The sequence below is a fragment of the Aspergillus novofumigatus genome (genome assembly GCF_002847465.1).
Source record: "Aspergillus novofumigatus IBT 16806 chromosome Unknown P174scaffold_2, whole genome shotgun sequence".
In the NCBI taxonomy this organism is placed as follows: Eukaryota; Fungi; Ascomycota; class Eurotiomycetes; order Eurotiales; family Aspergillaceae; genus Aspergillus; species Aspergillus novofumigatus.
In genome coordinates, this window is record NW_020194275.1 from 1,566,244 (window position 1) to 1,593,602 (window position 27,359).

Genomic DNA, 27,359 nt, shown 5'->3' on the forward strand with positions numbered 1-27,359 from the left:
CCAATCCTGCAGAGTCTTCCCGGTCACTATGGCGGATCATTCGACCAGCTCACCAGCCGAGTTGGTTCAATTGGTTGCCAAATCTAGATCATCGGGCTGAGTCACGTGCATCGTCTGCTGACGTCGGTCCGATTCTACAAGACACGAGATCACCAGCCAGCAGGAGCGACCTCCTGTCTGCTTTGATTGATGGTATTACTAGTTTTTTTCTTTCTTTTTCTTTTTTTTGCTGGCTATCTTGATGCGAATAGTTCAATTTTGTAATTCCTGGACATTTCGCCGGCATGCTCCCATGCTAGCGAACCCGCAATAGTTCTCGTCTCTTATATCCAGATAACAAGCTATTGTCTCCGGATTACCCCAGACTTACCCATACTACCGTTCACGATTCGCTTCGGCCAGCCTAGCATTATCTTTCTTTTCCTGCCGTCGCTGTCTTTGGAGGTTCCACTCCTTGGGCACAGGATAGCGTTGTGTTCCCAGGGAAAGTCGGCATCCTAGCTTTGTCGCATACATTTCGCAACAGTGAAATCATATCGATGTCGGGGACGGATGACCGCGTTGCGGACGAGACGTCTCCCCTAGTGGGACCTAACCGTACGGACGATGATGATGTTGTGGACTCAATAACAGTCAGCCAAAGGCATCATGGAGTTTCCCGGGGTGGTCACTCGGGGAATTTCGCGGAAACGAAGAGTAGCTGGTATCTGTTCTTGTTGACGCTGTGTATTGTCGGGTATGTTCATCCCCATAGCTGCAGGGGTTCTTTCCCTCTTTATGACGTCGCGACGATATTGACATGATGGTTAGTTTGCAGGTTGTATGGTCGGTGGAGCTATCGAATGGATCGGTAGGTGGTCGAGTGTTCGCTTTTAGGCGATGCTTTGTTACACGAAGACAGTGTCTGATGGTTCGATAAATATGCAGCCTTACCTTCTGTCCCTTGGAATGAGCAAGGCTCTGCTTGCCTTTGTCTGGATCGCGGGTCCCCTGACCGGTACACTTGTGCAACCATACATCGGCATTCGGAGCGATAACTGTCGGATATCATGGGGTAAAAGAAAGCCTTTCATGATCGTTGGTGCCGCGGCGACCATTGTGGCCCTCCTTGCGCTTGCATGGGTGCAAGAGATTGTGGGAGGTTTTCTCGGGATTTTTGGTGTCGATCCGACCTCTGATGGGACTCGGACGACGATAATCATTCTAGCGACAGTTTTGATGTACTGTCTGGATTTCGCCATCAACACCGGTAAGTGCATGGTCGATAAACCGCCGCCAGTTGGCACATGGATGGTAATGTTTCCGTACAGTTCAGGCAGGCATTCGAGCTTTCATCGTCGATAATGCTCCCCCTCATCAGCAGGAATCGGCGAACGCTTGGGCTAGTCGGCTTACTGGCGTGGGCAATATCCTTGGATACATCTTTGGATACCTCGATCTGCCCAAAATCTTCCCGTTTTTTGGAAATACTCAGTTCAAGGTGCTTTGTGCATTGTCCTCACTGGCGCTCGCTATCACGCTGAGCATCAGCTGTTCTTATATCCATGAGCGAGACCCAAGGCTCGAAGGACCACCCTCCTCAGATAGTCAAGGAATTCTTGGCTTTTTCCGGCAAGTGTTCAAGTCGATCAAGTTTCTACCTCCGCAGATCGCCAAGGTTTGCGAGGTTCAGCTTGCTGCCTGGGTTGGCTGGTTTCCGTTTCTATTCTACGCAACGACATACATAGGGCAGCTCTATGTCAATCCAATCTTCGATCAGCATCCGGACTTATCCGAGGATGACATCAATAAGGCTTGGGAAGAAGCAACTCGAATTGGAACGTTTGCACTTTTGATTTACGCGATAATCTCGTTTATTGCTAATATGGTCTTGCCGCTCTTTGTTGTCCCGACATACAGGCCGATCACGAGGCCGGAGCAGGCTTACCCGGATACTCCAGAGGAGAACGAACCCTGTCTATCTAGAAGGATGTCAATCTCAAGTCTGCCCGTCGGTGTCGCCTCAGAACCCGCTTTAGAAACCCCCAGCGGTAAGCCAACTGGAAGTGGGGATGAATCGACATGGTTATCGAAACTGCAGATACCTGGGCTGACGCTGCGCCGGGCATGGCTTATCTCTCACGTCCTGTTCGCGGTCTGCATGTTCAGCACCTTCTTCATCTCCTCTTATCAGGCTGGATCAGCGATTATTGGTCTTGTGGGCATTTCGTGGGCCTTGACTCTATGGGCTCCCTTCGCCCTGATCTCCGCAGAGGTGTCCCGCATCGATGCGGAGCGTCGGACACGGCGGCATCAGGCAGAGATGGAAGTACCTCCTGAACATTATGCCGCTGATGACCACGGTGATGGTGCTGATTACGACGAAGATCTAGAGAACGGTGCTCGACCGCGACGCGCCAAGGTCAAGAACGAGGAGGAAAATCTTGCCCAAGCGGGCATTATCCTTGGGCTCCATAACGTGGCAGTGTCTGCGCCCCAGATCTTTTCAAGCTTGATTAGTAGCGCTATCTTCAAGGCCTTCCAGAAGCCTAGGGGAGAGCCCTGGGATGACAGTGTTGGATGGGTGCTTAGATTTGGAGGATGTGCTGCTTTAGTTGCGGCCTGGCTGGCCAGTCGCCTTGGGGATCGCACGGCGTAAATTGAATGTTCCATGATTTCGTAGTTGGGTATTTGTCTCCATATATAGGTACATTACACTATAAATCTCATTTTTGTTACAGATCCTCTTTATCCAAGACCAAAAGCTACAAATTTTGGGATGTGAATGATGGGGGGGCGGTCTCCGACAAGCCTTTGGATATCGGTCTTGGCTGCGGGCGGGACGTCTCCAACATTGACGGTTATCTGTCCCCAAACCAAGGTACTTTACCTGCTCCATCTATCTTCCCATCGCAACATTCCACCTTGCCACTTATACTCTGTTTCGTTTGTGGTTTGTCCTTCTTGCACTGCATCTGTCAGTTATTATTATGTGCGCCTTGGTCTGGCGTCAGAGACTCGCAGCTGGGGTTAACCGCTTGGTGGTTGTGTGCACTTCATAATGGCGAGCCAAGTGATGGGCGATGTCCTTCACCAGCTGATTCGTACGTCCTTCATTGCTGCTTTGATTATCTGCCCCTATGATTATTTGCTGTCCTTCGACGCGAAACAGCTCTGTTATGGATCATGTCACAGTGATAGTGCCGTGGCTAACCTGTTGTCTTTGCTCTGCAGGGAGAGCCGCCGACTCGGACGAGCCCGATGATGGTAAGCGCGTTGATCTCTGATATTCAGAAACCTCTGCGGTCGGTTGCTGATGAACTATTCCAGACGCTCCTGAAGCCGGAAAGAAGGAGTTCTTCAGCTCCTGGGCTCTTTTCATCCTGATCATGCTGTTGATGTTTGCCTTGTTTACGAGTTATATACTGCAACAAAAGAAGATCCAGGCCGTTCATGAAACGGTTCTGTCAATCTTTGCTGGTACGTTCAACTTTGTCTCTGCTATGTGTCTCCCATAAGGTCGGCGGTCGCTCATGCGCTTTATCATAGGTATGTTTGTCGGGTTGATTATCCGGTTGAGTCCCGAGTCGCCTATACAAGACAGCGTCACTTTCGACTATCAGTTTTTTTTCAACCTCCTCCTTCCTCCTATCATTTTGGCCTCAGGCTACGAGTTACACCAGGCGAATTTCTTCCGCAACATCGGCACTATACTCACCTTTGCTTTTGCGGGGACATTCATCTCCGCGATTGTGTTGGGCTTGGTGCTCTTCATCTGGACACGGATCCCGTTGGATGGTCTGAACATCTCTTTCGTCGAGGCTATATCTGTTGGGGCCACGCTCTCTGCGACGGATCCGGTGACGATCTTGGCCATTTTCAACATCTACAAAGTCGAGCCCAAGCTTTACACGGTCATTTTTGGCGAGTCGATTTTGAACGATGCCATTGCCATTGTCTTGTTTGAGACAGCGCAGAAGTATGCAGAAAGTGACGCTGGCTCGCTGACGATCCTCAATCTCTTTGAAGCTATCGGACTCTTCCTGCTTGTCTTCTTTGGTAGTATGCTGGTGGGCATGATTGTCGGAATCATGACGGCGCTGGGGCTGAAATACACGCACGTTCGTCGCATGCCTAAGATCGAAAGCTGCCTGATTGTCCTCATCGCATATGCCAGCTACTTCTTTTCGAACGGTGTCCATCTATCCGGTGAGTGTCTTTGCGACTCCCTCCAGCGTCCCGATAACTGACAGGCTTAGGCATCGTCTCTCTTCTGTTTTGTGGTATCACGATGAAACACTACGCCTACTACAACATGTCGCGACGGACGCAGTTGACCACCAAATATCTCTTCCAGGTCATGGCACAATTGTCGGAGAATTTCATCTTCATCTATCTGGGTCTTGATTTGTTCGTCGAAACGAATTTACAGTTTAAGCCTCTGTTCATTCTGGTCGCCGTCTTTGGCATCTGCCTTGCCCGATATCTGGCAGTGTTCCCGTTGTCGAAGGCGATCAATTGGTTCATCCGGTACAGGGCACGTCGTCACGGGTTGGAAGTCGCGGACGAGCTGCCCTTTACCCATCAAGCCATGCTATTCTGGGCAGGCCTGCGCGGGGCTGTGGGGTTGCGCTGGCCGCGGGCTTACAGGGGTGAATGCACCGGCATTGCGTGCCACTGTCCTGGTTGTCGTCGTGCTGACGGTGATCATATTCGGAGGTACGACTGCTCGCATGCTGGAGATCCTTGGGATTCGAACCGGCGTGGTCGAGGAGATTGAGTCCGACGATGAATTCGACATTGAGGTCACCCATGGGGGCACCTATTACAAGCGGTCCGACACCGGCCTGGGATATACGCCCCGACGCACGGATTCTACCATTCCTCTGGACGGGATACAGCGAGCAGGTCTCGGTGACAGGACCGGCAGCTATTCCAGTGGCAACAACCGCCGTCCTAGCCCACCCCCGTCGACTCGGGGCCATGGACGAATGTACTCCAACGCCTACAGTTCCAAGGATGCGCGCGATAGATCATCGACGGCCACGCTTCTCGGGAACGGAGCTGGAGTGCACAGCGATAGCAGTGCTGCTAGTGAGGATGAATTCGGCCTGAGAGCCGTTGGGCGCGGCCGAGGGGCGTCAGAGCCGGACCAAGTTGATTCATTTGATTTGGATATTGACGATGGCGCATCTGACGATGATCTACCCCCCTCTGCGCCGACTGCGGCTTCTAGAATGCGGCGGTCACCGTCACAGGCACAGAATCTGATGCCTTCACAAGCTACTCCTTCGAGCGGAGCGTCACCCGCAAGGAGAGAGACAGGACTGAGTGCCAGGGAAGCTCTTCGTGATCTCTTCTCGGGTGGACCATCTGGCGATCATGCTGCCTGGTTCCGACAGCTGGACGAGGACTTTATCAAGCCGCGGTTGCTCCTAGATCAGTCAAACCACAAGGGCCCAGGTGCTGTTTGAGCCACGATGTTATGTATACTTAATGTTTTGTTATCTGAATTTCCGGTGTTTCTCTTCATCCGATTCTTCTTTGTTTGTGATTCTGCAGTCTCGGCCTGCTCATAGATGGTAGGAGCTCAGGCTCAGTTGCGCAGACTCGTCTTGTATATTGGACCTGGACCCCATTTACGCCCGTTGCTTCTTATTTTGCATTTGATTGGGGTCTGGAACCCCTGAAGGGAGGGTCTGCGGTTTAGATGCAATAGATATATGATAGTAGAGGGGCCCCGACTTCCCTCTTTGTCCCCTTCAGTCCTTGAGATAGACTTCTGGTGCGGAGTAGAAGATATCATCAATCCTATCATGATATTATTGAACGTACTGATAAGCAGGGCAGCGCTGAGCCTCGGAAGACTGGCGACCAGTTCCGAATAGGCAAAACTCGCGCTGACTTTGGCTTTTCTCCTCATCATCGCCTAAGAGTCAACTCAAGCCATCTTCAAGTTTCTGAGCTAACGTACGCTCTAGGCTCTTATCAGCGCCATGAAGTGCCGAGATTGGATGCGCTCTCCGTGTCAGATTGTTTCGCTCGCGATTGGTAACTAATTGATATCGGAATTCAGCCATCGGCCACTACCACAGTGACACAAGCATCGAGCTGCCGAGATTGGCTCCCTTGACTTCCCGTGCCTTTAGCTCAGCTGTTGAACCCCGCACAAGAGGAGGATATGACGACGACATTATGGCTGAGATGATGAATACTCTTTATCAGACATTGGGTGAATGCAACCCCATGCAAGGGATCCTTAGGATGTAGACTCCTCCTTATCGGAACTCAATCTCTCGTATCTCTACCGTGGGTCGTGTGCATCTATCCAGATGGATATTGAATATATAGATACACCTCTGTGATGGATTTGACTTCAATGACCTTTCTTGCTAAACCACATCTTCACGGTCCTCTCGTACTGTTGACTCCTATCTAGATCCCTTCACTCACCAAGCCATGGCGGAAAAGACTCGAGCCATGGACGTCAAGTCCAAGACTGCGCAGACAGTCGATCCTGATATCGCTGTTGAGCCTGGCGACATGGAGTTACTCGGTGTGTGGCACGGTGTATCGTCTGCAATGAGAATTATGCTGATGGGATATTGATCCTTCCAGCGACGCTGGGGTACAAGCAGGAGCTTCGACGACACTACTCCACTACCCAAATCTTCGCGGTTGCGTTCAGCATCATGGGATTGCTACCCTCCATTGCGTCTACCTTGTCGTTCACGTTGCCTGCGGGCCCAGTGGGCATGGTCTGGGTAAACTATTTCCATGAGTTGCGTTTGAAGTGCCTGCTGACCAGTGATAGGGTAAGAGCTTTGGGTCACTGTCTGTGGATGCATTCGATCAGCGGTATTGACTTACTCGATAGGATGGCTCGTTGCCAGCGTGTTCATCTTCATAGTTGGCTTGGCTATGGTTCGTGATTCGACTGTATAGAGAATTTGATGGCTCGGGACTGATTGCCCGTTTCTTCATAGGCCGACCTGGCATCCGCGATGCCCACCGCTGGCGGTCTTTATTTCTGGACGCACTATTTCAGCGACGAGAAGTGGAAGAATCCGCTGAGTTTTGTCGTCGGATACAGCAATACCATCGGCCTTGTGGGTGGCGTCTGCTCGATCGATTGTGCGTGGAGCCTCCCCCGGTCTGGTTTTGTTTTGTGTCTGGGGCATATGCTGACGCGCAGGATGTAGATGGGTTTGCGACCATGTTGCTCTCGCTCATTTCCATTGCCCGCGATGGGGAGTGGACTGCGTCCCGCCCGGTTGTGTATGCCACATACGTCGCTTGTGTCGTTGTACACGGGTTGATCACCACGTTCTTTGCGCGCATCATGCCGAAGATCCAGACGCTCTGCATCGTCAGCAACATCGGACTCGTGGTAGCAACCGTAATTGCGCTCCCGATTGGCAAGGCGATGAACGGCGGACCGGTCAACTCGGGTTCCTATGTCTTTGGACATGTTGATAACCTGACCACATGGCCAGCGGGCTGGGCGTTTATGCTTGCCTGGCTGTCCCCTATCTGGACCATTGGCGCCTTTGATTCCTGCGTCCATATGAGCGAGGAGGCTACTCATGCCACACGTGCCGTACCACTCGGTATCCTCTGGTCGATCGGGCTGTGTGGTATCCTGGGGTTTCTGTCTCTTGCAGTCATAGCAGCCGTGATGGATACCAAGCTGGACAACGTCCTGGGGACTGCCTTTGGTCAACCGATGGCACAGGTAAGCTTGTCAGCCCGTAAAGCACACCCGCATAGGTCCGAGCTGAATGACCGCCAGATCTACTACGACGCACTCGGCAAACCCGGTGCACTGGGCTTCATGGCCGTCGTCGCCATCGTCCAGTTCTTCATGGGCCTGAGTCTCGTCCTCGCCGCCTCCAGACAGAGCTGGGCCTTCTCCCGCGACGGCGCCCTCCCCTTCTCCTCCTTCTTCCGGCACGTCAGCAAACGCATCCGCTACCAGCCCGTCCGCATGATCTGGGGCGTCGTCGCAGCCGCCATCATCATCGGTCTGCTCTGCCTCATCAACAGCGCCGCCTCAAACGCTCTTTTCTCCCTCGCCGTCGCGGGGAACGATCTCGCCTGGCTGACCCCCATTTTTGCGCGGCTCGTCTGGGGCGGCGAGCGCTTCCAGCCGGGGGAATTCTATACGGGCCGCCTGAGCAAGCCTATCGCCGTCACGGCCATCGTGTATCTCTTCTTCGCGATCGTCTTGTGCATGTTTCCCACCCTGGGACCTGGCCCAACTCGTAAGTCCTTTCCTCTCTTCAGGTAGATAAACGCATTGTGCTGACGGATGTGAAAGCTGAGGATATGAACTATACCGTCGTCATCAACGGTGCGCTTTGGGGCGGTGCGCTGTTGTATTATCTTTTGTATGCTCGCAAGTTCTACAAGGGTCCGCAGGCGACTGTTGCACAGTCGTCGTCTACTCCTTCGGAGACAAATCTGGAGGGGTTGGATGGGGAGAAGGGTGTCAATTGAAGGGGACCTGTGTCTACTTGTAGATTGTAGTTGTTTCTTGTTAATAACAAGTTGGCTGTATTACATGTACTGCAGATTTGCAGGCTGGGAAGGCAGAGGTGAGTGTCAATTTACTAAGAGTTAGATACACGTCACTTCGTTAAGTCGATCAATGGCCATCACTTCCCTCCACAGTAGATAGGATGAGCATAGTGTTTCTATACGCATTGTCCAGACATTCGGCACGTCAATCCGTCTATCTCTGCTGCGCTGCAGATCTTCGGCTTTACTCAGGTATTTCAAGAACGTATCAACCGGCAATCTTGCCTTGTTCTATTACAGGATTGTCAGTTACGGACCTTAAATAAAATAAGAGAAGAACTAACCCATCAGCTCAAATATACGCGGAAGATCCTTCAACGGCGCTTTCTTGAACGGCGCATTGATGAGCCCCCTGGCGAAGAAGTCGATTGCCTCGACACCATCCTGGCGGTTCCCCACGTAGCTGCCTTTGATGTTGATCATCTTGACCACGGTGTTGAACACGGGGGCTTTCAGGTATGCGTCTGCGGGCATGCCGATCGCGACGATGGTGCCGCGCGAGCGGACGTAATCCGTAGCTTGCTGGAAGGGCTTCTCCGAGACGGCGAGTAGGAGGACGGCGTGGGCGCCGAGTCCCCCCGGGGTGGCAGCTTTGACGTCCTCGACGACGTTCTTGGATACGGTAAAGTCGATGTAGGCCTGTCGAGGAGACGTTAGTTGGGTATGTGCAGAAATGCAGCCCGTCTTACCTCTGCACCCAGTCTCTCGCACATTTCTCGCTTCTCATCGCCGCCGTCGATCGCTACGACTCGCAATCCCATCGCTCTGGCATATTGCTGCGCGAGAGAGCCTAGGCCCCCTCCGGCGCCCACGATCGCGACTGTCTGTCCGGGGCGAGCGCCGGATTCCTTCAGGCCCTGGTAGACCGTGAGACCGGCGCAGAGAATGGGAGCGGCCGCATCGAGGGGGACATCCTTGGGGATGTTGGAGGCATGAGTGGCTTTGGCGACACAGTACTGCTGGAATGTGCCGTTGACGGTGTAGCCGGACATGGTCGCGTGGGGACAGAGAGGCTCTTCAGACTGCTTGCAGAATTCGCATTCCATGCAGGATCCGTTCAACTACTTGATACCTGCGTGATCGCCAATCTCGAAGCCAGTCACCAGGTGGCCTTTAGCCACAACCACCCCGGCACCTTGGTGGCCTCCGACAAGAGGCAATTTCAGCGGAAGGGGCCAGTCGCCCTTCATGGCATGCAGATCTGTGTGACAGACGCCCGAGTAATGGATCTTGACAAGAATCTCATCGGGGCCGGGTTTGGACACGGGTATCTCCTTGTAGACCGGTGGACTGCCCTTCTTTTCGACGACCTGGGCCCATTGCTTGTCTGGGAGTGTCATGTTGATTGGTGTCTCAAGCTGCAACCGTCAGAGAAAAAACGATTGCCAGGTGAATGAGGTAACAAAGATTTTGGGATAGCCGTAGAAGTCAAATTTGTCAAGTAAACAGCTAGATCTCCGGTGGTTCTTATAACTTCATGGAGAGATTCTCACAGTGGCTCGAGGTAGGGGAAAGTAAGGAATCAGGTGGTCCATTGTAAGATCCGAGTCCGACAGTGACGTCGTTAGATTCCTATATGGAAAGCCAGTTGTTTTATGAATGACAGTAGGGACTATACAGAAGCAGGATGAGCAGGGAAGATGAGGCGACGGGCGAATGGGCCCACTGAGATGCAGGGTGAGCTGCTTATTCCCCATGCTGTCCGACTGTTCGGAACGTAATGGAGCAGCAGAGACGCCAGAGTCTTCTTCACCTGGAGACACACACCTGGTTCTGAAGACCAATCCAACAATTTCCAGCTTGCAGTCTGCCTGGATCAGGCCATATCCATCTATCCTCGGGGCCGGTGGATGACTGCACAACCTCATCACATTAAAGAGTTCGTCGTTTCTCCAGATTGCTGCAAGTGGGACCTTCCAGCGGTCAGGGTCAATGCAAGAGCCCAGGTACCATGTACCTTGGGGGAATCAATGACAGTCGAATCTGAATTAAAGATGACTCTACAGACATGGAAGAGTCTCGGAACTGGTAGTGTCGGGTAGATCATAAGATCATAGCATGACTGAGGGAGGAGGGGAGAGGGAGGCGAATTAATCCCACGATATATTAACTCATGGCGAGATGATAGATTCAATTGTTACAATATATGACCAGCAAAGGGAGATATTTGGCGATGCAATGTCCGCAGTATCGATGCAAGATTGAATGTAGTTGCCTCAGGCACGCCATGCCTATGGGATGATTAGTCCTGTGAGATGACGAGACAACAAGAGCTCAGTAGCTTCCGAACGCATTGTATTACGAGGCAATAGAATCAATCTGGTCCGTGGCTTTGGTACAAGGATACTGAGGTCGACGAAGAGAAATAAGTCCATGAGGATCACCAAGCCGATATACAACAAAAGTATGTAAAGAGCGAACAAGGCAGGCTTCAACAGTCTGTACCTTCTAATTCGCGCATACAGGAAGCGCCAGGGCCATGCACCTCCTAGGTGTCTTAGTCCCTGTGTTCCCCCCAGCTCCGACGCATAGACGGGTGGCTGCGCAACAACCGCGTCTACTTAAATATGGTCATTGGTCCTCACCGAATTGCAACGGACGCAGGAATTCCACGGAAAGAGAGAAAGACGAAATGCCATTGAGAATCGACCTGCAAAGCAGCATAGTGCGTGGTATCAAGCCATTGCTGGGTGTCTCTAAACCTTCTCCAGCAGTCCCTGGGAAATCGTATCAGCAAGGCCTCTGCGGTTTCAGGCGACAATGAACATCATTCACCATCATCAGCTGTGACTTCCAGGCAATTTTGGTGCTCGTCCATATGGTGACCACTGCCCGGTGGTATCAGACGATCCTTCCAACGGAGACACCTCGCATCTACAAATAGATTTTACAGATCATACGGAGTATTCTGACTTCTATCAGAGAATAGTGCTATTAGTGCCATTAGTAAAAGAGGAGCAATGAAATTCAATGGCTATGTAAGTTATGACCATGGCCTTGATGTTTCGAAATTGTAATTACCGGTATCGGACCCATAGGCTTGGCATTTGTATACCTTAATCTGGAGTAGTGAATATCGCGCAAGGGCAGGTTGACAGTGACAAAAATGGAAGCAGACTCTTACAGTCACTGCCATTAAAGCATTTTCAGAATATTCCCTTTTCCAACACTGTCAATTTCTTGAGTGCTCCATCAAAGTGCAACCTATATGTTGATGCTTGCAAAGCGAGTGAAAATCGAATCGATCAGCATACCTAGGTACGTAGGGATCAGTGGCGTACGTAATCCCAATACACGTAACGCCAGGCTGTACGTGTACGGATCGCGGAAAGGCCCAAAAAAGCGACGAAAGAGGAAGAGGAACAAGTAAAGGTCAGCGAGGGCAGAGAGAAAACTTGGGCAAAGGGGGGAAAAGGCTGGAACGACCAGTTCAAAGATCCAGACAGCAGCATCATTATCATCATCATCATCATTCACTAACTATTCCTTCCTTCCTTCCACCATCGGCCCTTTCTTTTCTACATCCTCCATCTCCATATCTATCTCCATCGTCTATTCTATCTTCATCCCATCAACTACATCTCCAACTTCTCCGTCTCACTTGTTTCCCTTTTCTCTTGTCCACAAGCTCCGTCAGCCGCACCACAGTGTCAATTCCCCGTCTGGGAGAACCATAGACGGGTGCTCGTTTCCCATCGCATCCGAGCCTGAGCCACTCTGGCGCTGACGGGAGTTTGTTGGTTTGGTCCAACATCCACAAAGAGCTCGCCTTCATCCAATTATCCCGAGAGGTTTCTGTCAAAACGGTGAGGCAACCTCTTCTACTCCCATTTGTCTCTCCCCTTCTCTCCCTTCCAACTCATCTTCCCGCTTCACAACCTGTCTTGTATGAACCGCCGATCCATTTCCTTAATTCAACCTTTGAATTCATCTTTTCTTATACCATACCCTGTCTCGGAGCTAATCCTTCATTCAAGCAGTTGTAACCGCCGCGACAGGTGCGAAACGCGTGATTGCCCGTCCCTTCTGGAGAGATACCTTTCCTCTCTACCCTCTCTCGCTCCCGTTCAATGTTCACTTGACCACGACGCCTTTTCGAACTTCAACTGCCTTATCGCTGCCCATAATCGGCGCCGCGTTCTCCGGCACACGCGGCCATCATGACGGGGGCTCCGCCTTACAATCCTCAGTCTCCGACGCAGCAACCTCGTTTTCCCGTCTATTCTCCTCCGAATAAGAATCGTTCATACTATCCCAACAATGATCAGTACCAGCAGCACCCTCCGCAGACACCGCCGGCTTTCGCTCCACAGCCGTCACTATCTCGGAGTCCCCATTACTCACATGCGCCTTCGCCCTTACCAGCTACGCTACCTCCATTAAACGGTGGTGCTCCTCCGCCAGGGCATCATTCGGAGCCTTCGTCGCAGTATCAGGCACATTCATCGGCAGGGACGCCGCAGTTTTCATTACCACGGCCATATTCAGCATCGGTGATGTCCAGCAACGGCGCATCCCCCTATAACCACTCCACTTCATCTCACGCCCATCCATCGGCTCGCCTGGAAAGCCTATCACAATCGCCTCCAAAGAAAGAGACGGAACCACTCTATTCCATCGGAGGAAATGGTGCTCCTGGATACTCGTCATCAATGTTGCGAGATTCCCGGCCGGCTTCTCCCCCTAGAGAAACGGTATGTCTTCACTCCGATCATTATGGTAACCGAATGTGAGATGAGTACATTTACTGAGTTTTTATTTCCTTTATCTAGAAACATGCTCGCGCTGCCGACCCCATGTCATTCGCCAGCATTCTTTCGGGTCCGACTGAAGAGAGCTCCCCTAAAAAGCAGCCTTCCCTTCCAGAAGCCCTACCGGCCCCGGCAACCACAATCACACCCGCACCACCAACCCTTGCCCCAGTGACAGCAACGAGAAGACTCACCCCACCTCCAGCGACGCACGTTCTTCCACCTACCTCCCAACTTAAAGCTAAGGAACCGGAACCCATCTCCCCGGCAGCCTTGCCCCGACTTGAGAAGAAGCCGAGCGCCGAAAAACGTCGTCGGAATGTGGAACAAGAACCCAAATCCGCCGAAGCGCTTCCTGTCGCATCTGCTAACGGTGCTTTCGAACCGACAAAAGCCGCTCGGGTCTCCAACCGCAAGACATTAACAGAGCGAGATGCTGAAATCATCAACAAGATCATCGCGGAGATTGACAATGCCGACAAGAGCGATGTCGAGTCGCCTGGCTTTGAGGCGGAGTATGAACGCTACATCGTGAAGAGCAAGAAAAGGGCTTTAGATGCGGAGAAAGCCGAGGGCATCAGGCGCAAGGTAGGCCTCTTAATTCACATCTTTCCACATCTGAAATATCAGAGTACTCATGCAAAGACAGCGTCGCCGTCACGATTTCCTTGTCAAGCTCGGTAAAACTTTCGAGAAGCAGGCAAACGCGGGACTGGATCGATTCCGGGCCGCAAACGAAGCGTCGGTCATCGCTGAAGTTCAAGCGAAGGAAATTCAGGACGAAAAGGAACGCAAGAAGGACATGCAGCGGAAGCGGCGCCGTGAGAATACGGTGCGTTTGGAAATGCAGAAGAAGCTTGAAGCGGAGCGCAAGGCAAATAAGGCCAACGATGCCGCCGAGAAGGCCAAATTCCTCCGCGAGGCTGAAAGGGCCCAGAGAAAGATCAAATCGACCAAGCGAGCTCTCGAAGGTGTCACATCGCCGGAGGAAATCGGAGAGGTCACGCCCCTTGCTCCTAATCTGGAAGGAGGCACTACCAGCTCATTCCACATCGGTCGCAGCTCCCCGTCGAGGCGCAAGTCTGGACGCTCGGGGACCTCACGGCCGAAGAAATCCAAGGAGCAGAAGCAGGCCGAGAAGGATGCGGCCGAAGCTGCTTATGCTGCCATGGAGAATGACGAGCCCTTGCCTCTCGCTCCCAAGGAAGATCCGAGAAAGGAGACCCTCAAGAAGGAGGCCAAGGGTGCACGTTCCAAAGAACCTACGCCTGCGCCCGTGTCCACGTTCGAGTCGAAGGGTTACAACCAGATCTATGAACAGATCTGGCGGGATATTGCCCGGAAAGACATCCCCAAGGTCTATCGCATCAAGACCCTTTCTCTCAGCACGCGTCAGGAAAACTTGCGGAAGACAGCTCAGCTCGCCAGTAAGCAGTCTCGCAAATGGCAAGAGCGTACGAACAAGAGCATGAAAGACACGCAAGCCCGCGCCAAGCGCACGATGCGTGAAATGATGTCCTTCTGGAAGCGCAACGAGCGCGAGGAGCGTGATCTGCGTCGTCTCGCCGAGAAACAGGAGATCGAGTCCGCCAAGAAGGCAGAAGCAGAGCGTGAAGCCAATCGTCAGAAGCGCAAGCTGAATTTCTTGATCTCCCAGACGGAACTGTATTCTCACTTCATTGGCCGAAAGATCAAAGGGGCCGGAGCAGATTCTTCTGGGGATACCGCTGTCGACGGCTCAAAACTCCAACCTGGCAAAGCCGACCACACCATTGATCTGCCGCCTAGCGTCGCCGACGTGGGCACCAAAGTTACCAATTTCGAGGACCTGGATTTCGACGCGGAAGATGAGACAGCTCTGCGGCAGGCAGCCATGGCTAATGCCCAGAATGCCGTCAAAGAAGCTCAGGAGCGGGCACGTGCCTTCAATGCTGAGGAGAACCCGATGGCTGCTCTCGACGAGGGCGAACTGAACTTCCAGAACCCCACGAGTTTCGGCGATATCGAAATCTCTCAGCCCAAGATGCTCACGGCCAAGCTCAAGGAATACCAGCTGAAGGGTCTGAACTGGCTTGTCAATTTGTACGAGCAAGGTATCAACGGTATTTTGGCCGACGAGATGGGTCTGGGTAAGACCATCCAGTCTATATCGGTCATGGCATACTTGGCTGAGGTTCACAACATCTGGGGGCCGTTCCTGGTCATCGCGCCAGCATCGACACTGCATAACTGGCAGCAGGAGATCACCAAGTTTGTTCCTGATATCAAGGTGCTGCCTTACTGGGGTTCGGCGAAAGATCGCAAGGTTCTCCGGAAGTTCTGGGATCGCAAGCACATCACTTACACCAAAGAGTCAGAGTTCCATGTCCTTGTGACATCGTATCAGCTTGTCGTCCTCGATTCGCAGTACTTCCAGAAGGTCAAGTGGCAGTACATGATTCTCGACGAAGCTCAGGCCATCAAGTCGTCTCAAAGTTCGCGGTGGAAGAACCTGCTCGGATTTCACTGCCGAAACCGTCTTCTGCTCACTGGTACCCCGATTCAGAATAACATGCAGGAATTGTGGGCCCTTTTGCATTTCATTATGCCGACCTTGTTTGACTCTCACGATGAATTCAGCGAGTGGTTCTCCAAGGACATTGAGTCTCACGCTCAAAGTAATACCAAACTTAACGAGGACCAGCTCCGGCGGTTGCACATGATTCTGAAACCATTCATGCTTCGTCGTGTGAAGAAACACGTCCAGCAAGAACTTGGAGACAAAGTTGAGAAGGATGTGTTCTGCGACCTGACGTATAGACAGCGGGCCTACTACGCCAACTTGCGGAACCGCGTCAGCATCATGGATCTCATTGAGAAGGCCGCTGTTGGCGATGAAGCTGACAGCACGACACTGATGAACTTGGTCATGCAGTTCCGGAAAGTCTGCAACCACCCCGACCTGTTCGAGCGGGCGGAGACAAAGTCACCCTTCTCGGCCGGATATTTTGCAGAAACCGCCTCGTTCGTCCGCGAGGGACAGAATGTGGATGTTCGCTACTCGACGCGCAATCTGATTGAGTACAGCCTACCGCGCCTTTTATGCAGCCCCAGTGGTCGTGTTGACATGGCTGGGCCGGGCAATGAACAGGCTGGTTTCCGAGGCAAATACCTGCAGCACTTGATGAACATCTTCACCCCAGAGAATATCAAACGCAGCATCGACGAGGATGGTGGCTTTTCGTTCCTGCGGTTCGCCGACACCTCCATCCATGAGGCGTACGAGCAGTCCCATCTCGGGGTCTTCGAGCGGGCGGTGCGCCGTCGTGGCCAGAGCAACAGACTGTCTCGCCTGAATGTCATCTACGATGATGAAGCGGATGAGCAAACAACAAAGTCTGTGCTTCCTCATTCCCTCTTCAATATTGTCCAGCGGAACGATCGTCAGGCTGTCCGCGACGTTACCGTGGAGGGCTACATGCGGGATTTGATGAATGTTTCTGAGGCTACGTTCGAACGCGAAGGCCTAGACGTGATTGAACCCAGCGCGAGCCCTGCGGCATCCGCACCTCCGATCACCATCTCCTGCTCTGGTCAACAGGCCCTCAGGGAAACCCAGGATACCTTTTTCAACGTCTCCGTTCGCCATGCCCTCTTTAGCACGCCTTCTAGACAGATGGAGGAGCAGATCCTTGAGAAGAAGTTGGACCCCGCCCCATTCTCGCTTCCACCCATGCTGCCGAAGCCGATATCCACCAAGGGCGGTACACGCACATTGAAGTTCCATCCATGCGGCGTTTCGTCACCGATTCGGGCAAGCTGGGCAAACTGGACGAACTCCTCCGTGAACTCAAGGCAGGCGGTCACCGTGTGCTGCTGTACTTCCAGATGACGCGTATGATTGATCTGATGGAAGAGTATCTCACCTACCGCAACTACAAGTACTGCCGCTTGGACGGAAGCACCAAACTCGAGGACCGTCGTGACACCGTGGCCGATTTCCAACAACGGCCCGAGATCTTTGTGTTCCTCTTGTCTACCCGTGCCGGTGGTCTGGGTATCAACCTGACTGCCGCCGACACCGTCATTTTCTACGATTCGGATTGGAACCCAACCATTGACTCGCAGGCTATGGATCGAGCGCATCGTCTCGGCCAGACCCGACAGGTGACCGTCTACCGGCTCATCACGCGCGGCACCATCGAAGAGCGAATCCGCAAGCGAGCCCTGCAGAAAGAAGAGGTGCAGCGCGTTGTCATTTCTGGCGGTGCGGCCGGCGGAGTTGACTTCAACACTCGCAACCGCGACAGTCGGACCAAGGATATCGCCATGTGGCTGGCGGATGATGAGCAGGCCGAACTGATTGAGCAGAAGGAGAAGGAAGCGCTAGACCGTGGTGAGGTGTTTGGCGCTGGCAAAGGAGGCAAGAAGGCGGCGCAAAAGAGAAAGAAGGATCTTACACTTGACGACATGTATCACGAAGGTATGGCGCGACTCCCAATTTGTTTTCATTGATGATATGATGCTTACTTTTTCTTTTCTACTACAGGAGAAGGAAACTTTGATGATATCAGCGCGAAGCCTTCGGGTGCGGCAACGCCTGTATCAACTGCAGATAACCTTGGCACACCCACGTCGACACCTGTTCCCAAGCGAGGACGTGGACGCGGCAACGGCAAGGGATCGTCGAAGCGAGCCAAGACGACCACGGAGCGTTTGCGACTGATTGATGGTGACGGTGGACTGGAAAGTTGATGTGCACACCAACTATCTGATCCAGACATTTCTCGGTACCTACACGCATGACTGAATGGGGCTACGGCGTTTTTTTTTTTTTTTTTTTTTTTTGAGAGACTACTGTGATTTTGATGGATTTGTTCTTATTGTTCGCGGCACCTTTTTTTTGTGCCTTGTATTAACATGTCAACTTTTGTTTTTCTAATCTACCTGACACTTTTTTGTGAAAGACGGCTGGAGGGGATGATGTGAGATGAAAAGCAAAGAGTGATAAGCTGATTGAGATTGACAATACGATAGACAAGCATGCGGCTGTATGTGCTGGGTTTCCTTTTATCTGTTCTTATTTTTGTCCATCATTATTTTGTCCTGATTGGCAATACGGTTATGACTTGGGAACTTGTGGTGTTCTCTTCCTTGGCCATGATTTGCCACGCTGGATGCTGGGGATGGGCTTCAGCTGAAGTGAAAAATTCTCCCTTGCTTGTGTTCGTTCCTTGGACGGCTACGAAAGGTCGTAATGTATGAGTTCATGAGAAAGTCGAGGTCATCATTATGTCGTATCTTGTCAAGTTGCACACTCCGAAGACGGAATGGAATGCGTGAGGATACTTCCTCGGCCACCGCGGAGGATTCCGAGCATATGCCGCGGGTGTTCCGTTTACCGTACCTTACCTTATTTTACCATATTTACTCACCGTTTCCCCAGTATCGGATCATACGGCTACGGTAATTCCCGTGTCTTCAATCTTTATTACCAGCCAATCACATGCCGAGTATTAGCAGCCACCTGCAGGTGTATATTGCCCGAACAGGCTTAGCGGCATGGTATCCCCTCCCGCGGTGCCGCACAGCCCCCCCGGTCGGTGACTGAGGCATGAGGCAACGGCCGAGTCACACTTTGGCTTTTAGTCATCGTGCCAGGTTCTTTTTTCTCGGTTTCTGCCACTGTTCTGCGGCTGGCCTTACACTCGGCGACGACTGGATCTAATATCCTGCATCGGCGTCTGGAAAAAGTAGCGTCTGTGAAAGCCACAAGATTCCGCTCTTTTTTATTCCTTTCGTATTTCTCTTCTTCCATCTTCCACCTCCCAATTCGACCTTTTCCCTTGGTATCTACCTTCTCTCTCAACACCACCAAAACCAATTCCTGCCTCGACGAGTCTCTGGCTCGCTGCCGTCACCATGGAGTCTCTTCTCCAGCAGTCTCGGGCGATGTGTCCGTTCCTCAAGCGCACCTCTCCCACCGCTCTGCGTACCCTCGCCACGGCTACCCGTCCCAGCATGAGTCCCGGCGGAGGTACCATGTCGAACCTGCAGGTCATCGCTCGTCGTTGCCCTGTGATGAGCAAGGCCCTCGCTGTCCAGAGCGCCCGCATGGCCGGCGCCAAGAGGTTCACCTCCTCTGCCGCTGGTGTGCCGGGTATGAGCAGCAAGCATTTCCGTCCTACTCAGACCAGAAGAGCGCTGCACAGTACTGGTGGCAATGGCGCCAATCTCAGCCCTGATCTATACAAGAACACCGACAGACGTGCGTACTTTTCTCAGCGGATAGATTGAATATATATAGCTAACTGATTCCGAACAGTCCAACCCACCTTTGGCAATGGCAAAGGCAAGACCCCACTGGCCACTTCTCCCGCGGCGGTTGCCGGTCCCCGTCCTGAGGCTCCCGCCTCCCCTCCATTCAACTACAATGCTTTCTACCAGGGTGAATTGGAGAAGAAACACAAGGACAAGTCCTACCGCTACTTCAACAATATCAATCGTCTCGCCAAGGAATTTCCCCGTGCTCACACCGCCTCGGTGGAAGAGCGGGTGACCGTGTGGTGCTCGAATGACTATCTCGGAATGGGCCGCAACCCGGAAGTGTTGGCCGCCATGCACGAGACTCTGGATACCTACGGAGCCGGCGCCGGTGGTACTCGCAATATCTCCGGACACAACAAGCATGCCGTGGCTCTGGAAAACACGCTTGCCAAATTGCACGGCAAGGAAGCGGCGCTGGTGTTCAGCTCGTGCTTTGTTGCCAACGATGCCACGCTCGCAACACTGGGAAGCAAGATGCCCGACTGTGTCATCCTGTCGGACAGCCTGAACCATGCATCGATGATTCAGGGTATCCGTCACTCTGGCGCCAAGAAGATGGTCTTCAAGCACAATGACCTGGTCGACCTGGAGAATAAGCTAGCGTCTCTGCCATTGCATGTGCCCAAGATCATCGCCTTCGAATCTGTTTACAGCATGTGCGGGTCCATCGCCCCAATTGAGGCTATCTGTGACCTCGCCGACAAGTACGGCGCCATTACCTTTTTGGACGAGGTCCATGCCGTGGGTATGTACGGTCCCCACGGGGCTGGTGTCGCTGAACATCTGGACTACGAGATCTATGCCTCTCAGGATACTCCCAACCCTCGCTCCACCAAGGGAACGGTGATGGACCGCGTGGACATCATCACCGGTACTCTTGGCAAGGCGTATGGGTGTGTCGGAGGCTACATTGCCGGGTCTGCGGCTATGGTGGATACCATCCGCTCCCTCGCTCCCGGTTTTATCTTCACGACCTCACTGCCTCCGGCGACAATGGCCGGAGCCAACACGGCCATCCAGTACCAGGCACGTCACAAGGGCGACCGTGTGCTGCAGCAGTTGCACACTCGAGCCGTGAAGAAGGCACTGAAGGAACTGGATATCCCCGTGATTCCGAACCCCTCTCACATCGTACCTCTCCTGGTTGGTGATGCCGAGCTTGCCAAGAAGGCCTCGGATAAGCTGCTGGAAGAGCACGGAATCTACGTCCAGGCGATCAACTACCCGACCGTGCCTCGCGGTGAGGAGCGTCTGCGTATCACCCCCACTCCAGGACACGTCAAGGAGCACCGCGACCACCTGGTGCAGGCCGTCCAGGCGGTCTGGAAAGATCTGGGCATCAAGCGCACGAGTGACTGGGCAGCTCAGGGTGGGTTTGTTGGCGTTGGCGTCGAAGGCGCCGAGGAACAGAACCAGCCCATCTGGAAGGACACACAGCTCGGCCTGATCGAGTACGAGTCTCTGGAGCAGGCGGTCGAGCGTGAGTTCCAGCAGGCGCCTCGCATGCAAACCGCCGCTCCCATCGCTGCGGCTCCCGCTGCCTCCATCCCCGTTGGCGTGGCTGCATAGACAGGACGCTGCCTTATGGGTAGTGGTATTCTGCAATATATAATTCACCCACCTTACACTTAAAGCTCTACGTCGCGAAGGTTGGTGTAGGTTACTTTTTGATATTCCTGCTCATTGACAATATAACCTTGTCCTCAGGAGTACATGCACTTGTATGTATCCAAGATGCTTTGTACGAGGCACATTCACATATAATCCGAACCGGTCTGTCATTACTGCACTTTGGGTTCGATAGATCAATCCAAGAGCCAGTCTCTACCATTGGCATGTCTCCAATTATGACCCCTCGTAGATGGCTTAGTGCGTATTCCAAGATATTGTAGGCCTCTCTAAGAAATGGGTGACATTTATAGTCCAACATTCGCGCTATCATCTAGTTAAATGAAATGAATGGAACCCCAACGCCCATGACACCATGAGGCAAGCGCAGTATGTATCGCGGGAGACAAAAGCATCCCAAACCAACTTTTTCTAGTTTCTATCATTTTTCACATTGAGACCAAAAAAAAGACCGCAAGGATGGACAATCATCTCCGTCCACCGCGGCTCACCTTGGGAAACTCCACAGGAATCTTGAGACGGGCAATCCGTCTGGCGGCCGCCTCAGCCTTGCCACCCTTGATATTCCATTTCGCGAACTCGCTCTCGCGCGGCTTGTCGACGCGGCAGCCCAGTTCGCGGAAGTACTGCAGGATAGTGGCGCTCTCGATTCTCAGATCGTCGCGCAGATCGGCGGGGTCGGTGGCCAGCTCGTTGGGCGAGTTGCCGCCCAGGGAGCTGGCACCACCGTCCTTGGCGGGCTGCGGGGGATGTGCAGCGAGAGCGCGCAGATGGTGGTGTGCAGGAAGGTGAGGTCGTTCTTGGTGAGGTGGGAGCCCTGCGGGGCGAACTTGCGGCGGATAGCGTCGATGACCGGGTCCGGGAGGGTGCCGGCGTCGGATTGGCTTGTATTCTGCTGCTGCTGCTGCTGCTGCTTGCTGGTAGAGGCCGGGTTGCCCGAGGCCGAGGAGAGGATGCGGCGCAGTTCCTCGCGGGGCGGGAGGCGCTTGCTGCCTGGTCCGGCGGACGATTTGGGGTCCCGGCCGGAGCGTAGGGAGCGGGCGAACTCAAGCAGGAGGAGGATGAAGCGGAGGAGCTGGAGGTGGGTGGTGTTGCCGGACTTGACGACCGCCTCGACGCGGCGGGAGACGTAGCGCGAGGTCGTGGCGACGGGGAGGCCGGCGGAGACGGTGTCGGCCCACTCCTTGACGCCGGGGAGCTGGCGGAGGGTGGCCAGCCCGTTGGGAACGAGCACGTCGATCGGGTAGACGTCGGCAGGGTGCGTCGCGTCCAGGTTGGCCTGCGGGATGGGCTTGTTGGCTTGCACCTGCGCCTGCACGGCGGCCGCCTTGGAGGCGATGTCGGCCGCAGCGTCGGCGGGCATGGACGAGAGGATCGCCGACTCGGCGGCGTTGGCGGCACCGGCGGGCGCGTTAGACAGCTGTGCGTTCTCAGCCATCGACTGTGCCGCCTTGCGTGATTGTTTCGTGCCGAAGGTGTTGGTCAGTTCGGTGCGTTGTGTGCGCATGGTTTTCTATCGCAGTCAGCATCTGCCAACGAGTCGAGCAGCTGCACACAAAAACAGAGAGAGAGCTTACCACTTCCTCCTCCTCGCTGCTCTCCTCATCCTCCTCTGTCAGAGGCTTCATCCTCCTCACGGCTCCTCGTACCGTTAACTTGCGCACCTCGACAAGCTGCCAGGTCTTCTTCTCCGGGTCCACCACGGCAACGTAGTGCTTAAGCTGGGAGTCAGCATCCTCCTCCGCCTCACGGCCCACAAAGTCCAGCTTGGTGTGCTCGGAAGACTGCAGCAGGAGCTCCGACGAAACAATTCCCTTGTTGCGATTTGCCGACGACGAAGAATCTGCGCGGGCTTTGAGGTACGGCGCAAAACGCAGGTTGCGGGGGGGTTGACGCCGGGGTGGTTACTGTGCAGCTGTCAATCGATTTGTGCATGGTACAGCAGATTAATATCATCCATACTTATCACAGGAGCCAGCTCGCTATGCTCATCTACTACACTGGCCGACAGAGGCGGTAGGTCCTGGAGCTCGAGTGCGGGCTTCTTGCTGGGTCGTTCATGGCGATCAGAGTCGCGCTTGCGCTTTTTTTCGACTTTATCTGATGGCATACTGTTCTGTTTGGAAGGAGAAAAAGAATGAAGAGAGATATTGCTGACTGGCGTGGTGTCGTAGCTTAGCTACGTTGGCTGGAAATGTTCTTTTGAAAGGGAAAAAAATTGCCGGGTCCAAAATTTGGTTCTCCGCACTCAAAAAAGCGGAGTTGCTCGTTATTGGACACACAAACCAGAGCAGGGCGAATTGCTTATATGTCCGTTATTCTTCATCATTAATATTACCGCGATGACTACTGTTCTGCGCATTGCAAAGTCGTCAATTATGATCTACGATACCGAATGCAAGTTTTGTTGTCATCGTAACTTTTGCCATTTCATTTTTAATAAAATCTCGAGGGACACCTCTCCATGGCTCAAGGTCTCATTAGAGAACAAGACCCGAACTAAGAAGCGAGCAATTGACCGGCACTCATGCGACACCCAAAAAGGTTCGGTGAATAAACACAGTACAGGGATGAATCAAAATGAAGAATCACTTTTTCTTCAAACTTTCCCACCGACCTCTCCAACCTCCACCGAACACAGTCGCCTCTCCGAGAATATAAGGACACGGATATGCGTATCCCACACTGTCTGATCAAGAGAAAAGGTTATCGAAATCGTTGAAGTGAGCCAGAGGAGGATGAAATCAGGCTGTTGAACGGCGGACTCCGAATTCGAACACGTTTGAATAGAGGAAATTCAACCGTAACCTTCTCCTAGGAAATCGGACCAGACAGGTACCCATTGGAGCGGCTGGACCACGGAACGATCATAACAAGGAATCATCATCGTAACGTCGTCGTAATATCATGTTCGGCGTTCAACTTGAGCATCGACATGAAGAACCGAGATGGAGTGGGCGAGATGTTTATTTCCTGCGAAGGTAATTAGCATCAGGTCGGATCCAATTGATTTCCCATTGCTTCGATTGGTGATGGTGATGAATGGGGAAAACTCACGATCTGGCTCTCATCTTTCTTCTCTTACGCTTAAGGCGACGAACGCGCTTCTTTCTCCACTTGGCTCTCATCTTCGTAGATGGTTCGAGACTGAAGCTGGTCAGTCAATTGCCTGAAGATGAATGTCTTAAAAGGTGAGGGGGGTCAATACTCACACTGCTGCGAGGATGAGAAGATGGTTGCAAGAAGGATGGAGAGCTGCGGCGGAGCAGCTCTTTGTGTGCGCAGTGGCTGACTCAGCAGAGTATGCCACTAAGGGCTCGCTAGTGGTCGGGCTCCTCTGATTGGCTCGTCAAGGGATGCACCCAGGTGGCTCTCTTTAGTTTTACCGAGCTCATATTACGTCAGCCGAGCTGTTTACGATTTGGATGCAGGACCTCGTCAACATTTAGTCTAGGTAGTACTCAATCAGCTGTTAAGACATGTCTATTACTTTTGCTAGGTCTACCTCTGAGTATATCTACACAAATTAAAACCATTGCTATTGAAGACGATGTGTAGTAGTGGCGAACTGCCATTGATCATAGCGTATAGTTCACGTTCGTTCATGTTATGACGTAAATATTAGTCTATCCAACGAAATATTCAAAACGTCCGTGGCTCCATCCAAGCGTTGATAGGAAGCCCTAACCCTATCTTCAAATATCTTCGGAATATATCGAATATATCAATAAGTATAGCGGTAATTGGGCGCAAGATCGCCCAGCTGCTCTTGCTCCTCCTCCGTAAGCTCAACGGTAGCACCGTTGGCCATTGCGAGATCACGCTTCCGGTTGTCGTACCAGACTGCTGCAAGATAAGCAGTACAGCATGCTGCGGAGAAGCAGAGGAAGGAAAGACTGATGATATACCCATTCCGGTACAGGGGTGCATCCTTCGCCAGGAAGGAATAGGTAGCAATGATACCGCCAACTGGTTATGTTTGTCAGCTATCGCCCATCTTACGTGTTGAGAGTACTGCAGAAATTGCAACTTACTGTTACCGAATCCGATCTGCCATGCTGTTCCCACGCCCCGGCGGCGGTGTCCACTCAGATTCATGGCGTACCAACATACGACAACGGCCATTGAGCTGTAGCAACCACCGGTCACCATGAATAGCGCCCCATACTGGACATTCCGGTGGGCCACGCCGTGAACATTCAGCAGGATCCCAAAGCCGCCCATGGCAATCAACATGGGAATCATAGCAAAGATGTAGCGGTGCCTGAACTTATCAGAAAGGGTGGCAATCAACATGGAGAAGCCAAACGCGGCTGCCCATGGGGCCACTGAGTAGAGTTGGGTTTTGATCGCTGGTAGCAGAAAGTCAGCAGAGCTAATACTCGTGGAGGATGCCAGACACGTACAGGAGTAGCCATAAGTTTTGATGATGGTCGGGGCGAAATACGCATATCCTGCACGCTGTTAAGAGGGGAACTCTTCAAGAGCCATGTCAAGCCTGCTCACCGTATGCCGTGACAATCTGGCCAAAGTACATCCAGCCGCCAATGAAGATCTTGTCTAAGAAGGAGTCAGCGAAAAAAAAAAACAAAACCCGAAGGCTGGCGCGCCACTCACAGTCTTTAAAGACTGCCAACACATCGCGCACGGTCAGCTTGACATCTCTTCCAGCGGCGCCGACGTCCTTTGCAAGTTTCGCACGAATGAACTCTCGCTCTTCGTCATTCAGCCACTTGACGTCTTCCGGGAAGTCTGGAAGCACGAAGAACCACACAAGCGAAACAACACAGGTGAGGACGCCTTCGATGATGAAGACCCATCGCCAGCCATTGTAGCCTCGAAGCCCGGCCATTTCTCCAAGACCACTGGCCAGAAGACCACCAAATGCGCCTGCTAGTGTGGTAGAGCTGAAGAAGAAGCTGAATCGTTTCTGGGCCTCGCTGCGCTTATACCACATTCCCAGCAGATAGAAGCCTGCCACGTCGCGATTGGTTATTGACTGGGCCAATCGTTCTCTGAGGAAACAGACTTACACCCAGGGAACATTCCCGTCTCAAACATGCCTAGCTCATGTACATTAGTTCTCATTCAACCGGCACTTGTATCTATATTTTGGGATGGGGTGGTACATACCAAGAAACCAGCGGGTGGTCATCAAGCCACCCCAGCTCGAAACCAACCCTTGACAGATCGTCACAAAGCCGAACAAGAACATGCATAATGATACTGCCGTAATGTGAGCTATCTGTTCCCTCTCGCACGACAAGACGAAGTACATACACCATACATGGGGCTTCAGCTTCTTCAGCAATATATTGGACGGAATTTCGAACAGGACGTACGGTACGAAGAAGATGGTCAAGGCAGTGTTGTACTTGGTGTTTTCGATATTTAGATCTTTCTGCAGCCCGAGAATTGCGGCATTGCTGATGTTGACTCTGTGACGGCGCATTACAGAGCTCAGTTCATGCATGGAGCTAGGGGTTTGAGGATTGCATACCGGTCCAGAAAGGCGAGCAAGTACATGACACAAAGGCACGGCACGATATGCCAGTCAATCTTGGCCATCAGCTTGCGCTCCGTGGTGTTGGTGAGCGGAGGGAGGTCCGCGGACTCGCTATAGATCTCGCCCTCGGCTTTGCCATTATCTGTTTCGGAGACGCCTATGTATGCGAGGAGGGGTTAGCTGTCGATCTCTCTAGGGAGCGATGTCTCGTAAATGAAGAGGAAGATTATCGAGGACACACACTTTTTAAAGCCATAATTGCTGATTTCAGGACGCAATTATTTCTGTCCCCCTTGGCAAAGGCTAATACTGAGGATTAACACGACACAAGGGAAAAGGAGCAAGAAACAGATGCAGCGCAGAAGAGAATGCGTTCTTATTTCTCACTAAGCACGCACGGTGTGACCTTGGGCAGCCGTGGCGAGTCAGGGACAATTAGCAGTGACTCAGGCCTTTCTATTTGTCAGATCATATCTACTAACTTATTCTCCGATCCTAGTCTACAAACAAAGGGATCTTCGGCGACTGAACAACCTGTGCGATACCTCTTTTGGGGATCGGACAAGGCCGAGGTCACTGTACCCCAACGCCAAGGAGTCATAGCAAGC

At 52.7% G+C, this 27,359-nt stretch overlaps 10 protein-coding genes across 10 annotated transcripts; 7 read left to right on the top strand and 3 right to left on the bottom strand.

The window, feature by feature from the left end:
- Positions 1-1,117: 1,117 nt before the first annotated feature.
- On the top strand, positions 1,118-2,724 carry P174DRAFT_438634 (putative sucrose transporter). Its single transcript, XM_024826584.1, has 2 exons — positions 1,118-1,249; positions 1,311-2,724. Exons 1-2 carry the CDS (start codon positions 1,219-1,221, stop codon positions 2,636-2,638), a joined length of 1,359 nt encoding a protein of 452 aa, XP_024685408.1. The 5' UTR covers positions 1,118-1,218; the 3' UTR covers positions 2,639-2,724.
- Positions 2,725-2,871: 147 nt separating this feature from the next.
- P174DRAFT_438635 (bifunctional K:H/Na:H antiporter NHX1) lies at positions 2,872-5,739 on the top strand. The gene is made up of 6 exons (XM_024826585.1): positions 2,872-3,083; positions 3,214-3,246; positions 3,310-3,459; positions 3,529-4,188; positions 4,239-4,523; positions 4,630-5,739. The coding sequence occupies exons 1-6, from the start codon at positions 3,041-3,043 to the stop codon at positions 5,451-5,453; spliced, it is 1,995 nt and encodes a 664-aa protein (XP_024685409.1). The 5' UTR covers positions 2,872-3,040; the 3' UTR covers positions 5,454-5,739.
- Positions 5,740-6,438: 699 nt separating this feature from the next.
- P174DRAFT_365296 (putative GABA permease) lies at positions 6,439-8,478 on the top strand (the record flags this gene model as incomplete). Its single annotated transcript, XM_024822046.1, has 7 exons — positions 6,439-6,535; positions 6,598-6,765; positions 6,836-6,903; positions 6,966-7,113; positions 7,182-7,714; positions 7,772-8,243; positions 8,300-8,478. 7 exons carry the CDS (start codon positions 6,439-6,441, stop codon positions 8,476-8,478), a joined length of 1,665 nt encoding a protein of 554 aa, XP_024685410.1.
- Positions 8,479-8,537: 59 nt separating this feature from the next.
- Positions 8,538-9,899, bottom strand: P174DRAFT_448540 (zinc-dependent alcohol dehydrogenase; the record flags this gene model as incomplete). Its single annotated transcript, XM_024828766.1, has 4 exons — positions 8,538-8,790; positions 8,844-9,198; positions 9,249-9,574; positions 9,632-9,899. 4 exons carry the CDS (start codon positions 9,897-9,899, stop codon positions 8,768-8,770), a joined length of 972 nt encoding a protein of 323 aa, XP_024685411.1. The 3' UTR covers positions 8,538-8,767.
- Positions 9,900-11,036: 1,137 nt separating this feature from the next.
- On the top strand, positions 11,037-11,516 carry P174DRAFT_438638 (uncharacterized protein; the record flags this gene model as incomplete). Its single annotated transcript, XM_024826586.1, has 1 exon — positions 11,037-11,516. A coding segment is annotated over one exon (287 nt), but the record flags the coding sequence as incomplete, so codon positions are not given.
- Positions 11,517-12,719: 1,203 nt separating this feature from the next.
- On the top strand, positions 12,720-18,044 carry ino80 (chromatin-remodeling ATPase INO80; the record flags this gene model as incomplete). Its single annotated transcript, XM_024824636.1, has 5 exons — positions 12,720-13,253; positions 13,332-13,898; positions 13,960-17,085; positions 17,109-17,772; positions 17,839-18,044. The coding sequence occupies 5 exons, from the start codon at positions 12,720-12,722 to the stop codon at positions 18,042-18,044; spliced, it is 5,097 nt and encodes a 1,698-aa protein (XP_024685413.1).
- A 1,027-nt stretch (positions 18,045-19,071) lies between these two features.
- Positions 19,072-21,459, top strand: hemA (5-aminolevulinic acid synthase HemA). The gene is made up of 2 exons (XM_024831622.1): positions 19,072-19,557; positions 19,615-21,459. Exons 1-2 carry the CDS (start codon positions 19,212-19,214, stop codon positions 21,183-21,185), a joined length of 1,917 nt encoding a protein of 638 aa, XP_024685414.1. The 5' UTR covers positions 19,072-19,211; the 3' UTR covers positions 21,186-21,459.
- Positions 21,460-21,504: 45 nt separating this feature from the next.
- P174DRAFT_438641 (DNA-directed RNA polymerase I subunit RPA49) lies at positions 21,505-23,444 on the bottom strand. The gene is made up of 4 exons (XM_024826587.1): positions 23,208-23,444; positions 22,823-23,097; positions 21,973-22,758; positions 21,505-21,934 (listed from the first exon to the last, which is right to left on the bottom strand). The coding sequence occupies exons 1-4, from the start codon at positions 23,353-23,355 to the stop codon at positions 21,713-21,715; spliced, it is 1,431 nt and encodes a 476-aa protein (XP_024685415.1). The 5' UTR covers positions 23,356-23,444; the 3' UTR covers positions 21,505-21,712.
- Positions 23,445-24,066: 622 nt separating this feature from the next.
- On the top strand, positions 24,067-24,475 carry P174DRAFT_92520 (uncharacterized protein). The gene has a single exon (XM_024832492.1). The coding sequence runs from the start codon at positions 24,194-24,196 to the stop codon at positions 24,416-24,418; it is 225 nt and encodes a 74-aa protein (XP_024685416.1). The 5' UTR covers positions 24,067-24,193; the 3' UTR covers positions 24,419-24,475.
- Positions 24,476-24,780: 305 nt separating this feature from the next.
- Positions 24,781-27,138, bottom strand: P174DRAFT_438642 (putative MFS transporter). The gene is made up of 10 exons (XM_024826588.1): positions 26,995-27,138; positions 26,746-26,908; positions 26,526-26,683; positions 26,379-26,471; positions 26,279-26,308; positions 25,863-26,219; positions 25,752-25,805; positions 25,652-25,699; positions 25,280-25,597; positions 24,781-25,214 (listed from the first exon to the last, which is right to left on the bottom strand). Exons 1-10 carry the CDS (start codon positions 27,005-27,007, stop codon positions 24,970-24,972), a joined length of 1,479 nt encoding a protein of 492 aa, XP_024685417.1. The 5' UTR covers positions 27,008-27,138; the 3' UTR covers positions 24,781-24,969.
- Between the last annotated feature and the right edge of the window lie 221 nt (positions 27,139-27,359).

Bases quoted from the DNA above. Each gene is read 5' to 3' on its own strand.
- P174DRAFT_438634 (XM_024826584.1), top strand. From the start codon at position 1,219: ATGTACTGTCTGGATTTCGCCATCAACACCG. The intron at 1,250-1,310 runs GTAAGTGCATGG...GTTTCCGTACAG, and splicing joins GGATTTCGCCATCAACACCG to TTCAGGCAGGCATTCGAGCT.
- P174DRAFT_438642 (XM_024826588.1), bottom strand. The intron at 26,472-26,525 runs GTATGTACTTCG...ACATTACGGCAG, and splicing joins GCTGAAGCCCCATGTATGGT to TATCATTATGCATGTTCTTG. The intron at 26,220-26,278 runs GTAAGTCTGTTT...GCGACGTGGCAG, and splicing joins GACGGGAATGTTCCCTGGGT to GCTTCTATCTGCTGGGAATG.
- P174DRAFT_438635 (XM_024826585.1), top strand. From the start codon at position 3,041: ATGGCGAGCCAAGTGATGGGCGATGTCCTTCACCAGCTGATTC. The intron at 3,084-3,213 runs GTACGTCCTTCA...TTTGCTCTGCAG, and splicing joins TGTCCTTCACCAGCTGATTC to GGAGAGCCGCCGACTCGGAC. The intron at 4,524-4,629 runs GTCACGGGTTGG...GCGGGCTTACAG, and splicing joins CATCCGGTACAGGGCACGTC to GGGTGAATGCACCGGCATTG.
- P174DRAFT_92520 (XM_024832492.1), top strand. From the start codon at position 24,194: ATGGAGTGGGCGAGATGTTTATTTCCTGCGAAGGTAATTAGCATCAGG.
- hemA (XM_024831622.1), top strand. From the start codon at position 19,212: ATGGAGTCTCTTCTCCAGCAGTCTCGGGCGATGTGTCCGTTCCTCAAG. The intron at 19,558-19,614 runs GTGCGTACTTTT...GATTCCGAACAG, and splicing joins ATACAAGAACACCGACAGAC to TCCAACCCACCTTTGGCAAT.
- P174DRAFT_438641 (XM_024826587.1), bottom strand. From the start codon at position 23,355: ATGCCATCAGATAAAGTCGAAAAAAAGCGCAAGCGCGACTCTGATCGC. The intron at 23,098-23,207 runs GTATGGATGATA...CGTACCTCAAAG, and splicing joins CGAGCTGGCTCCTGTGATAA to CCCGCGCAGATTCTTCGTCG. The intron at 21,935-21,972 runs GTGGTGCCAGCT...TCGCCCAACGAG, and splicing joins CCCGCAGCCCGCCAAGGACG to CTGGCCACCGACCCCGCCGA.